The 13,913-nt window shown below is 46.3% G+C and overlaps 2 protein-coding genes across 2 annotated transcripts in view; one reads left to right on the top strand and one right to left on the bottom strand.

The window, feature by feature from the left end:
- The window catches only part of igf1 (insulin-like growth factor 1), a 184,020-nt gene that overhangs the window by 144,295 nt on the left and 25,812 nt on the right, over positions 1 to 13,913 (bottom strand). The window lies entirely within an intron of this gene.
- parpbp (PARP1 binding protein) lies at positions 58 to 12,798 on the top strand (the record flags this gene model as incomplete). The annotated part of the gene is made up of 10 exons (XM_080538492.1): positions 58 to 207; positions 668 to 898; positions 1,052 to 1,156; positions 1,709 to 1,879; positions 2,016 to 2,170; positions 7,073 to 7,250; positions 7,684 to 7,862; positions 8,416 to 8,500; positions 11,623 to 11,827; positions 12,458 to 12,798. The coding sequence occupies 10 exons, from the start codon at positions 58 to 60 to the stop codon at positions 12,796 to 12,798; spliced, it is 1,800 nt and encodes a 599-aa protein (XP_080394618.1).

Raw genomic sequence — 13,913 nt, 5'->3', positions numbered from 1 at the left:
TTTATTTTTATTTTATTTTTATTTTATTATAAAGTTTTATTCTGTGTTAAAGGAACAATGGCGACTTTGGAGGACAGTCTGAGGACCATGGTGAGGACCTTCAGGAGAGAATGCCACCGCCTCCTCGAGTCGGAGAGGACGACCATCCACGGGGCGGATGGGATGTTGATGCTTTTACAGCTTTCCATTGCAGAGGTTAATAAACAGGTAACAATGATCACACGAATTCTCCTTCACATGACGTTGGATTTTAACCTGGGGTCCCATGCTGCTACTCAAGAAATGTTATACCGCTGAGCTAAAGCCAATATGCATGAGCTCTTAGGCGGGGTTAGTCCTGGGGCAAGGTTACTAATCACAAGCACAGTTCCGCTGAAACGTCTCTGCTCTAACTCAGCTTATTCAACATCAATACTGTCATCAAGTTCACTAAAGCAGCAATGACATAAGAAACATTTCCTCTCGTAACTCCCCCAAGAAACTGCACATGTTTCTATTAGACTAAAGGATAATCCTCCGTCTTTGAACTGTGGTTGACTTCCCATCACGGGAGGATGAACAGTCATGACTGATGCCCCCCCCCCCCCCTCTGCTTATTCTCTCTCTCTCTCTCTCTCTCTCTCTCTCTCTCTCTCTCTCTCTCTCTCTCTCTCTCTCTCTCTGACAGGAGTGTGGAGAGTTCAGCGTGAGTCTGAGTGATGTTCTCATGGCCTGGAAACACTTACTGTTAGACAAACTTCACATGCCCCGTGATAACTCCCCTCCAGGGAACTATGACCTCATCCGGAAAGCCTACGACTCCTTTCTGAAACGCACCAATACCGTGGACCTGATTGATGTACGCTCCATGTACGACCAGCTGAGAGTCGACCCGGATCCCGTGGAGCCCCTGAGCACAGTGAGTAGGACTCTGATGGAAAGCAGAGCGATGGAACATGACTGGGACTGTTTCGCTAACCTGTTTGAGATCAGCTGCCATCTCAAAGCTCAAAGGCCAGTCGCAGCCAGTTGAACTGCCAAAGTCTGTGTTCGTTTTTTGTGGTTTGCCAAGGTCCAGCTGCTGCAGTTTCTGTCAGGTAAAACCGAGGACTACGAGACGAGGGATTTCCAGGTTCCGTCTACTCCGTCTGACAAGTCAAGGCCCTGCAGCACACAGGTAAAAGTCCAAGGCTTCGAATCAGTCTACAAATGAACCTCATGAAACCGCCCCCCCCCACCCCTTTCTCCACTGACTCTCGCATAAGAGAGTGGTTGATCCAGAATCTTAAAATGTTGGCTTGTGTCATTGTGCAACAGAGGAACTTTGTGTGTTCCTTCTCATATTTCTCTCAGGTCTGGCAGGAAATTCATTCATCCTCTCTTTCCCACTCTTCTCAGCACTCCTTCACCCTCTGGAACCTGTCTCGCTCTTATTAACAGGAACATTAAATCATATAACTCCAGATTTAAGAGCAAAATGTGAATTCAATTACCCGGGCTGATGTTTTAAAAACGCAACACACTGCCAGTCTCACCTCCAGCCGCTCTGTCATCTGGTGTTTTATGAGTGGGTAGAAACGGGTTGCTACTGTAATACCAGCTAGGGTGACAAGGCCTTATGAAATATCGGTTTGTGAAGATGGTGTGAAAGCTGAAATGGGGCTGTGTGGTTGGTGGGCATTCAACTGGTACTACGGTACTCAAGGTTGTGTTTTTGTAAATGCGGTAGGTACGGAAGGTGGTGAGGAGGGTGTTCTGCTCCTATCTGGACCTTCTGGTCAACGCCAAGAACGACATGGCCCTCGCACACGTCCTCGACACGCCCAGCCGCTCGCTCGGGCGCGAGGCTTTTACAGACCTCAAACACGAAGCGCGCAGTAAGAACATGTCACTCTTCTTGGTAAGGAAATGCAAATGGTGTCCCGACGCTTTCTGTATGTGTCAGTTCCACACAATGACACCACTGTATTGCTTCTTTTTTTTTTTTTTAAGATGGCTTTAGCAAACCTGATTGCCTGATGTCTTTTACATTTCAGGCTGTGACGTCGTTTGTGAGGGCGGTCCAGCTGGGAGGAAAGGGATACGCCCCCGCTGAATCACACCCCCTAAGGAAACATCTGAAAGGCCTGTCGGAATTTGTTCATTTCACAGACAACCTGGAGGAACTCCTGGGAGACAACCCTGACCCCAGGTACGGGATGAAAATCCCCCAAGCTCTGTACCGTGTCTCTGACCTGCTCTCACCCTCAACCCTGCTTTGGGACTGGTACTTACCATCAACAGGGTTCCCACGGGTCCTTGAAAATCCTTGAAAGTTTGTGAATTTGAGAAAAAGAAATCAAGGTCTTAAAAGTTTCTGAAAATAGACATGGGTTCTTGAATGAACTTGAATTCCCCTCTCTCTCTCTCTCTATTTTTTTTTAATATATATTCAAAAATGTTTTACTTAGCTCGTCAACTAGTTCGGTCTCAAACTATGCCATGTTGGGTCCTTGAATTTGAGAGAATTGAGTCTTGAAAGGTGCTTGAATTTGATGTTTCAGAAGGTGTGGGAAACCTGGATCAACCCTGGCTGCCCCCACATTTGTACCCAAAAAATAGACACACACACACACACACTATAAACATGTTGTTTCTGCCAGTGGTGCTCTTGGGGAGTGGGCCAGTGTTTGCCCTTCTGTCTCTGGTAACTGATTCTTCCAATCGAGGGTGCATGCAAAAACGCAACAGCTAATGTCCGACAATCCAAGTCCATTTCAGGGGTTGGGGGGGGTTATATTATGATTATTAGGGAGGATGTTGTTGTTAAACTTCAAACTGGATTTCTCTGCGGTGGCAGATGTCCAACAAGTTTAGGCCCCGCTCCCTGAACCTTGTCATCACCCCCACCTGCCCCGCCGCTGTGTCCAGATCTCCTTCTCCCCCTCTCTAATACCCCCCTAATGATGTCTGACTCTGGTCCTCATGATAACATTTGAATTGCTAAAACCTGTTTCTCTTTCTGCGACATCAAAGTACAATTTTGGTAAAAAGTCTAAAAGATAATTTGTTCCGTCCACGGTCCTCGATCACTTAGTTGAATTATCGTCAGACTTTGAGATTTTTCCCTTAATCACTCTCATGACGTGTATGACTTATTTGAGAGATTCTTGATCGAGCATTTTGGCAACGCAACAAGAGTGGGTTATCAGGAATCGTGTGTTATGTAATGGGTTGGGGGAGCTCCTGTGCTCTGACAGCTCTTGACTCTCCCTGGCTCGCTGTAGGAACTCCAGCTTCACTTGATCGTACCACATCGGTGCGTGGCGTTACGGCGGCTGTAGAATGCATGATATTAGACATTGTCTCCGTTTCCCCATAGCAGGCCCTTCTGACGGAGCGTTTGCTGAGGGGCTGCACTTCTGTGGTGGCACTTCTTCTCTGACGAGACAGTAGACGATCCCCAGCCTTCCCTGTACCCCCGCCCCCCACTCCACACCCATTAGGGGGGTTATTTCTATTGTAGAGCGCTTTGAGTTGCATTTCATGTACAAAAGGCGCTATATAAATAAAGCTTTACTTACTTACCCTCAGTACAGTACAGTATTTCCCTGTACCCCCCTCCCTCCACACCCTCAGTACAGTACAGTATTTCCCTGTACCCCCCCCTCCACACCCTCAGTACAGTACAGTATTTCCCTGTACCCCCCCTCCCTCCACACCCTCAGTACAGTACAGTATTTCCCTGTACCCCCCCCTCCACACCCTCAGTACAGTACAGTATTTCCCTGTACCCCCCCCTCCACACCCTCAGTACAGTACAGTATTTCCCTGTACCCCCCCTCCACACCCTCAGTACAGTACAGTATTTCCCTGTACCCCCCTCCCCTCCACACCCTCAGTACAGTACAGTATTTCCCTGTACCCCCCTCCCCTCCACACCCTCAGTACAGTACAGTATTTCCCTGTACCCCCCTCCCCTCCACACCCTCAGTACAGTACAGTATTTCCCTGTACCCCCCCCCTCCCCCCTCCACACCCTCAGTACAGTACAGTATTTCCCTGTACCCACACCCTCAGTACAGTACAGTATTTCCCTGTACCCCCCCTCCACACCCTCAGTACAGTACAGTATTTCCCTGTACCCCCCCCTCCACACCCTCAGTACAGTACAGTATTTCCCTGTACCCTCCACACCCTCAGTACAGTACAGTATTTCCCTGTACCCCCCCCTCCACACCCTCAGTACAGTACAGTATTTCCCTGTACCCCCCCCTCCACACCCTCAGTACAGTACAGTATTTCCCTGTACCCCCCCCCCTCCACACCCTCAGTACAGTACAGTATTTCCCTGTACCCCCCTCCACACCCTCAGTACAGTACAGTATTTCCCTGTACCCCCCCCCCCCTCCACACCCTCAGTACAGTACAGTATTTCCCTGTACCCCCCCCCCCCTCCACACCCTCAGTAGTACTGTATTTCCCTGTACCCCCCCCCCCCTCCACACCCTCAGTAGTACTGTATTTCCCCACACAAACACCTTCCATGAAAACTCCAGGGCCTCTTGTTCAGCTCACATCTGTTTTCCCAGATGATTCTGTTACTGGGTCTCTCTCTCTCTCTCTTTCCCCCCTCCCCAGAGGAGCTGGGTCAGGGATTCATGGCTGCTCCTCCCCACCTTACTACAATGTTTACACTGCCTGATCTTTTCACACCACACAGAAACATATTATAGCACCATGCACATATTTCATGGCCAGCGATTAGAACCGGGTCTCTACAAAGACAGCAACTAACTGGTGTTACGTCGTCCATTAGGTAATGATGCGTGTCTGGCTTCTTCCCACTCAAGGCCTTTAAGCCGTAGGGTACAAGATAAAACCCCTTTCACACATACGAGCCTTCCCAGTAAATTCCGTGGAATTTACCAGGTAAGGGGTATGTGTGAACGTGATTTGCAGGGAAATTCCCTCAGGAAATTACCCTGGTCAGGACCTTGTGCGATTCCATGGAATTTACAGGGAAGGCTTAGGTGTGAACAGAAGCCTGAACATTGCCTGGTCCGGCACGTGAAGGGTTGCGCATGTCTGACGCAAAGACGTTTTCACGTGGAACAAGTTAACCAATCACAGCGAGTCGTTTCTCACTTCGTACTTTTGATTTGGTCCCCTGATGTTTACGGAGTTGGCTAGTTAACCCACGTCACATCAGCCAAAGTAGTGATGAATATAATTCCACAACTGGATACTACTTTAATTTCCAATCATAGTTAGCTAGATGACTTACTTAGCTAGCTTACTTACCAAATGTACATTTTGTGATATAGAAGCATTAGCAGGGAGAGAGCCCGCAGCGCAGAGCACATACGACCTGCCCCAGACCCCTAATATCGCTACTACTATATATAATTCCATAACTGGATACTACTTCATGTCCAATCATAGTTAGCTAGCTTACTTACATAGCTAGATTACTCATCGAATGCACATTTGTGATGTGTTTACGCAGTGTGCACCAGTGGAACTTCCCATCACTCCCTCGCTTCAACTGTGCTCACCCAGGCCCACGACAGTGGGCGCTGATCCGTCTGTTGATTGTTAAGCGGGGTAGTGGTGGTCTAGTGGATAGTGAGTTGGACTTGTGATCGGAAGGTTGTGAGTTCAAATCCCGCCTGAAACCACACCACCACTAGTGTGCCCTTGAGTAAGGCACTTAGCCCTCAGGGGGAATGTCCCTGTAATTGTAAATCGCTTTGGATTAAAAGCGTCTGCTAAATGGCAAATTGAATTAAATTAAGCATAATCCCAGTTGACTTTAGGGCTGCAACTAACGATTATTTTGGTAGTCGACTAATCTGTCGATTATTTTTTCGGTTAGTCGTGTGGCTTTTCGCTGCGCGTAAATGGCGACGCAGAAGCATAAATCCGGCTTAACTAGCTATCTAACCTAACGTTACGCCAAACTACAGCTGCTCACAGAGCTAGTTGATTGGCTAGCTAGCATTGCTGGCTAGACTACAGACAGCTCACGTTAGTAGGCTACGCTTGGCGCTGTTTATCTTACAGACAGCTTGCTGGTGGACTCAACATAATTGAAATAGCATTCACTTATCAAGCATCATTCATGATCATCCACCATGACTACCTGGTATTTTAATAGCGACCACCCCTCACTTCATTTCATCTCGCGTTCTCCTGGCTTCAACATGGAAAACCCCTGCTACGTAACGTTACATACAAGCGCCTCTGTCTGTCACACGCGTGCCACAGGGCAAAGAAATTAATAGCACAAACGCTCATAGCATGTACAGCCCTGTCCATGAGACGTTGTTTTCCAACATGTAACAGTAAAGCTAACATAAACATTACGACCCTAACAATATAACGTTAGCCAGTTGGCTAACAACGTTAGCTAAAACTTACCCAGCTGATTCTTGCATGGCTCCCGTTTAAAAAAAAAGAAGAAGAAAAAAATCCCCTTTTTTTTTTTTTTTTTTACGATTAGTCGACACTAAAATTCCACGTCGACGAGTTTTTATGATCGACGTCGTCGATTATGTCGACTAATCGTTGCAGCCCTAGTTGACTTTCTGTTAAATTAATGTGGAAGATATGATGATAAATACATATAAAACGGAGTTATGATACATGTCGGATATATATATGGTATGGCAGTGTCACGCGCCTGTCTCGTTCAAATTCGCGTCTACTACGTCCCAGTTCTGCACCCAGTTGAATGCGTGATTCAAGTAGCTCGTGCAAACCCCGGGAACGCCGTTGACGTGTGAAAAAGACGCAACGCGGTAATCTTCAAGCATTTAGCTCATGTGTGAAGGGCGAAAATCACTGGTAGACCCGGGTTGGTATTCCATGTAATTTACAGGGAACTGTGTGTGAAAGGGGCTTTAGTAGCCTCGGAGGCTAAGGTGTCTCGGTGGTATAACAACGGTTACTTCTCCTCCTCACCTGTAACCTATAAGGCGTGAGTATTTTTTCTCTCTAAGCCTTTATTCCTTGATTGGACCTCTGATGTTTTAGCAGAGAAAACCCTGATTTTTCAACCTTAAAATCGGAGGCTATAGAGAGGCTTTCAGTGTTCTCTCTTCGTCTCCAGTATCGCCGGAGCTCGGCTGGTGGCCAGTGTGAGAGCAGCGCTGGTGAAGGGGCGCAGCAGTGAAGACCTGGTCTACACCGAGGCTGACCGGACCATGAAGGACCTGAAACAGAGAATCTCTCAGCTCCACCTGAGTCGGACACAGGCAGCCAACGGAACCGGCATCAGTCCAGCCAGGGTATTTAAAAAATTAAAAAACACACACACAACCCCCTCACACACACACACACACACACAATTCGGTTGTCAAGTCGTGACGTGTTTCCGGGTCCAACGTTGGCTGAGGCGCTCTCTTCGAAATCCCTCAGTAATAATAATAATTCATCATATTTGTATAGCGCTTTTCCGAGGCTCAAAGACGCTGACAAATATGGGGAAAACAGGAAAGTGCTGTGTCCCTTGTTGTATGAATAGATCCCAGTCTAAAAAAACGATTGAACTGTCATTCTACCGCTTTAGTACTCTGGTACTCTGGTATGGGAAATTTCAGATTTGGAGCCGGAAATTGCTAAACGTCACGTTTGACGTCAGACTTAACAACCGAATATTCCTACCCCTTGTTTCTTCATTGGCATGTCCTAACTTATTAGCGTGTTTGTGATGTGTTCTAGCCCAGAGCACACGCAATTAACCATGCCACTGCGTACGGAGGCCGGGACACTGTGAAGGTGATGCTGGCGTTGCTGGATGAGGAGGCGTTGGCGCCGCCCTGCAGGAACAAGGCAGAGCTGCTGTGTGAGGATAAGGCCGTCCTCAACAGAGAAGGGACCTGTATCCTGACGCTCTTCCAGTAAGCTCCATTCTGATTCGTTCATCTCGTGACGTTAGAATTATAAGGTTCTATCTCAATTTGTTAAAATTGAGTTTTTTTTTTTACATAATCTGATCCATTAGGTGTTTATTAATACCTGTGTGGTGTTATTTTGTCAAATGTTTCATTTTGTTTGTTAGTAATTAATAAAATACAAAGGTTCCATCTCACAAAACATAATGGAATGTAAAAACGTTGACGCTCAATATCTCTGAACCGCCCTAAACGGAGATAGAACCTTATCATTCTAAACGGAGATAGAACCTTATCATTCTAAACGGAGATAGAACCTTCTCATTCTAAACGGAGATAGAACCTTATCATTCTAAGCTCACGATCTTACACAAATCATTTTGGTCTTTCTCCCGCAGTGTTTTTATATTTTGAATGAGTTAAGCGATGGAGGTTTGTGGTGGGTTGCTCCTCATCAATATGATGACCTGTGATTTGCAGACTAGTGGCTCTGTCCAGCTTCCCTAACCTGAACTCATAAACGGCTTCATTCTGCCTCTGATTTCTCCCGTGGTCTCAGGTCCCCCGAGGTTTCCACTGGAGCGTCTCCAGAACCCTTGAAGAAACGCGTTCGGAACAGACAAGAAGACCAACTCAAACCCAAGGTATTACACTCTCTCCCTCTCTCTCTCTCCCATAAAAGCACGACCAAGAGACCCGATTCCCAAAAAACATCAGTTAACTCAAATTTAATCAGATATAAAAACATTGAAAAAATCATGTCTTTTACGTCCTGTAATTTCTCCCCGGTATTATATTATTTATTTTCTTAGCTGACGCCCCTCATCTTAACTGGCTTCCACCATGCACATTTGTACAGCTGTGTTTTTGCTCCCAGTGTTAGTCCAGTGTGTTGCTTAAATCTGGGGTATAAAAACGACTCACCTAACAGGGGATTCAAACCATCAACCTCCTGATGACATGTTTGTTATCCTAATAATCATCAGGGGCTCCACCCTCTCCGTTCCATCAGCGGACACCGGTTATAAAGACACTATGCACCATATCTCCATCAGAGGGAAGTGGGGAGAAGTAGTAAAGATGTAAAAGACAGGCTGATTGTAATGAATGGAATGAGAAATAGTATCAAACCCTGTTCTCTTCCCCCCGTTCACATTGTCTGGCTTTGCAGAGGGATTTGATGGAGACTGATGCCGAGGCTGAGGTGGTTCGGTGCTCGCGGCCAGGGCAGCTGGGGATGTGCTTCTGTGTACAGTTTTATTGCTTCAATGTGTAGTTGAGGAATCGTTTCAAGGGAGTCCTCCGTTCTCAAACTGTGTTTGTTAACAAATACATTATACCTAAAACAAAAAAAAACACACAAAAAGGTTGGCCGTATTAGAGTGAGTGATGTCCGCGTTCCAAAACTGCTTACTCACGAAAAGATGACGAACAAGAATGGCGGTTCTAAAATGAAAGGTGTTGGGTTGTTCTTTCAACATGAAATAAACAGCTTCAACAACCCCTTTTCAAACATGTATGCTAAACACATTTGGTGAAAATGGCTTCTTTATTTGATTGCGCTAGCAGATGTCACTTTAGCTCCCCACAATCTGGCCGCCTTCCTGTTCTCTGCGCTGTAATGGTCCCAGGGCAGCTCACCGCTTCCTGAACTCAGCGGGCGGAAGCTTTCTGCATCAATTTCACTTTGAAGACGCCATATCAGTCGCGTAACTCGACTAGCAAGGGAAACTTGAAATGTTATTGTTTCCTGTTGTCTGCTGAATGACTTTATCCCAGACCTCTCCCAACAGTTTCATCATACGCTGACGTCAACTGGCATACGGAAAGATACCCAGATTTAGTTTCTGCATTGTGGCTCTTTCCATTCTTTTTTGGGGGGGGGTCTTTCAGGCACGAAGGCATCAAACTAACCCAAGCAGTGAAATCACTGCTGTATATTTGGTGAACTTAATTATCTTATGAATTGTATTTGTGTGTGTGTGTGTGTGTTAGTGTGTGTGTGTGACTGTGTGTGTCAGAGAGACTGTGTGTGTGTAAAGATCCCAAGAAATGTCTTGCACCTGCTTTACCTAGAAGTGGACAGTAATCAGGATGTGCTCCGTCAGGTGACAGCAGCAGTATTACTTTTAGCCCACCAGACATGTGGGGGCCTTAACTGGGCCAGCTCAGCCCGTCTGCAGGGGTTATGTTAGGACAGCCCCCACAGGAATGCCCCTGTCCTCCTCCTCCTCCTCCTCTCCCTCAGGGGAACCAGGTCCCACCATCCCACCTGCTCTAATTGGATTAAAGGCCCAGGCCAGCCAGTTCTGCTTCCTGGCTTTTCTTGAAAGAAATACTCAACATTAGTCATTCAGAGGTTTTCTTTTTTTTTTACGTTAAGAATTTCTTTTTTTTCCTTTTTTTTAAGCAGGGGATCCTACGGAGATGAGGTCTCTCTCCCAGAGAAGCCCTGCGTACAAACATAGTACACTTCATTCATTAACATCACATCCATTACATCAACAAGTTACGCTAGTAAGTAACACCAGATAAAGCTAAGAGCAGTTCTCAATGAAATGTGTCAAAAGGTTTTACTCCGTCACAAAGTAGTTGGCGATGCATATTTGGAGGGTTATATTTGAGTAGGCGCTAACTTTATTAACAGGATAGCCCACCTCACACGTCAGAGCTCTGTGAGTAGTCGTATGTTACGGCACATTGGAAATCGCGTCTGGAGGAAGTAAGAAAATACAATTGACCAAAACACACATTCACACTTTCACCTAAATTACCGTTGACTTTTCAAAAAATGTCGGCCAAGAGAGGACTCTGGCGTTGCTTGTTCGCCGCTTCTCCGCCCGAAATCTAGGTGTAATTGCAGTATACAGAGTAGATTGTCCTACAAAGACACTTAGATTTAGTAATATAGAAATGAATTAGACGCCTATACTTTCTATCTATTCTTTTGTTTCTTTTTATTTTACTACTCGATCTTTTCAGTTTGTAAAGTGTCTTTGAGTGTCTCGAAAAGCGCTATACAAGTCTAATGTATTATTATTATTAAATGACAACGTTCTGTCTTGATCATCAACGTGCAATAACATTGCTCATCCCCAGGATGTCATATACAATATCAGTAAAAAAAACTTTAAAAAAACTGAATGAATAAGTGTTCTCCCCTGCCTGCCATTGTGTTGTAATAACCTGCCCTTTCGCAGGGCTTCACCGTGTGTTTTATTAGCATGCAACAAAGGCGGCGTGAAGCTGACGTTTTTAGCTCCATTATTCAAGCACCTTGTCCGAGGGTTACTGTTGTTTTAGGTGCTCTGTTGAGAACTTCTTTGAACAGCTCTTCTCCCAGGCTTTGATCCCGCCTTGCTGTACAGACCCACCCAGCTTTGCAAACTATTTTTTCCCCCGGATTCCTCTTCCCAACTGCGGCCCGCTGGCCTAGAGGGATAAGTCACTGAGTCCTGATAATCCAGAGCAGGGGTAGATCAAACGGGGGGGGATGAAAGGAGTGGATGGTTCTGCCCCTGAGGCAGAGATTGAGGCCCCTGGAGGTCTTTTGACTTAATTTTGCGCGGGTCTTGAGAACAGTACCCTACCTTGTAATGGGCTACTAAGGTTCAGGCGATTGTGGTCGGACGGACGGACGGTTCGGGTGTGACTGTGTCCTACATGTGAAACAATCGTGTATTTTCTTTCCAGAACTCTTCCAGAACGAGCGTACTCGGTTAAAGATGATCAGAGCAGTGATCGAATTTCTCCCTCATTTTTTTAGGCCACAGAGCGAGTTATCCGCTCTCAGTTTGCGTGCACGTACAAGGACGAGGAAGAACTGCCCCTCAACCGCGTGCTGGAGTTCCCCAGCACCAGCCAGGTACCCACCTGCGTGCACCCCGCCCCCAAACGCAAACGGGCCGTCACTCCAGTGGCAGACCAAGACGACGGGCAGCCAGAACCCACCTCTGCCGAGCCAGGCACAGGTACTGAGTTCTAGTTGTGTTCCAGCTCATCTACATTTTCATTTCACCAGAGACTTCTAACTGCATGTACTATGGCTGTGTGCTGAGAATGGGTCCAGATTTCATCACAAAAAGTGCTGCATACACACTCCCCCCAACCCCCCCCCCCCTTTTTCTTCTTCTTCGGGGATAGTGTTCTATTCCCTCTGACGCAGCACATTGGGAGCGATGCCCAGCCCCACCTTCAGAGCCCAGGCCTCGAACCCTGCCCAGTCCCAGCTTTGGGACCGGTACTTACCATCAACCTTTAAATGATTCCCCATTCTATAAAAACCTGGCTGCCCCCACATCTGTAGTAAAAACCTAAAGAACACACACACACTTTCTCCCTCCCCCTCCTCCCACTTCTTCACTCTCTCTTTCTGTGGGAATCCAGGCTCTGCTCCATCAGGTTACATGACAAATGTTCAGTTTCAGCTCTCTAGAATAAACACACTGGCTGTTAAACTGCAGGCTAACGTCAGCAATTTCATCATAACTCATAGTTCATTTCATAACTTATTTTATTATTTTTTTTCTCTCCCCCTTCCTCTCCCGGCACATTTTTTTTTTTTAAGCTATATTACTCTTTTTTGTTCCCCCTCTTTCCAGTTGAGGTGAACCCTGAGTCTGTGAGAAAGGAGAGAGGAGGAGGAGGAGGCACCATCCAGGGGGGGGGAGCACTGGGACAAAGGTGTGGAAATGCCCTAAACAGGGGAGCGGGCACGGGCACTCGGAAGAACAGCATCCAGTCAGGAGGCAGCAAGGCCCGTAAGAGGAAGCAGGTGGATGGGAGCGAACATGGTGGCTTTGAGAACCAGCCCCCTCTGAAGAAACCCCCTACAACTGCCCCAAGCACAAGCACAATGTCTGGGAAGACTTCTGCTAAAGCCCCTTATAAGAAGAAGCTGATTGCTGGGCAAGGCAAGCTTACCAGCTTCTTTAGACTGTGACACAGCTACTCAGCCGTGTGCTGTTGTGTTCTGGTACTGTTGTAGACCGCGTTGAGTTCATCTTAACGGTCTAAAAATCATAGTTGAAGTGGGTGTTCCATGACCAATTGCATTTGTTTACTGAGGGTTGTTTTGGGTGGTCCTTGGACCTGTTTCCTGAGGCTTAACTCTCCTTTTTTGTTGTGTGTGTTTGTGTTGAGGGATAGTGTAATACAATGATGCACAAGAGCTGTTGTTGACTCATGCGGGCCATGTGGAAAGTCTCACCACTGAGTGCTTGAAACCCAAGCAGATCTGTTTGATAGCAGATCAATGGAACGGACTGGGGTGATGCAGTTCTCTTTTCCTCTAAGACACACTGCCAGTAGCTTCTCCTTCCTGTCTCAAATGTATCCTCACTATTGTTAGGGATCTTGTGTCGTTTTATTTTGTCATTCTGGAGAGTCTAGAATATGTCTGACCATGAAGGGAAGTGCACACACTGTACATATTAAGCTGCTTTTCATGTTTTAATAAAGTTTTATTCGTTTTCTTTACATGTTTAGTTTCCTTTTACGTTTGTTTTTAACAATGCAACACATTTTTAATTGAACACATTAGGAAGAGAGGTCAGCTGTGCACAAAAAACATCTTCTTATGATAGCCAGCATGGACGGTAGACTCTTCCAATCATACATCTGAGCACTAGATGAACAGGAGGAAAGATAAAAAATCAGGACAACTGAAATAATTGTCATTAACAGGCAAGCTTTTAACTAGTCACGCTTTCATTTTTAGAATATATTTTCTACATATTATGAACTAATACAATTTGGCAGTTACAATTATTCTTCCTAATATCTGGTAGAGTCGGATATCATTTTGTGATGACTTTTGAGTGAGCGTGTCCTTCACCTTTTGATACACAGATACATGAACTGTAGGAAGACAGGAAAGCCAGGTGAAGCCAGCCAGGTAGATACTTACTGTCAATGTCGCCCTCCCTGCGTTCTATTTTCAGACCGCGCTCTGCGCCTCTCTCTGAGTGCAGAGGAAGGGTTCTGGCAACAACGCTGTTCGGGCTGCGTCTGCTGTGGCCTATGTTCTGGGAGAGAGGGACGGGTCAGTACAGTATG

Source organism: Nansenia antarctica (genome assembly GCF_963989245.1).
Source record: "Nansenia antarctica genome assembly, chromosome: 8".
Lineage (NCBI taxonomy): Eukaryota > Metazoa > Chordata > Actinopteri > Argentiniformes > Microstomatidae > Nansenia > Nansenia antarctica.
This window is presented reverse-complemented; position numbering and strand designations above follow the sequence as displayed.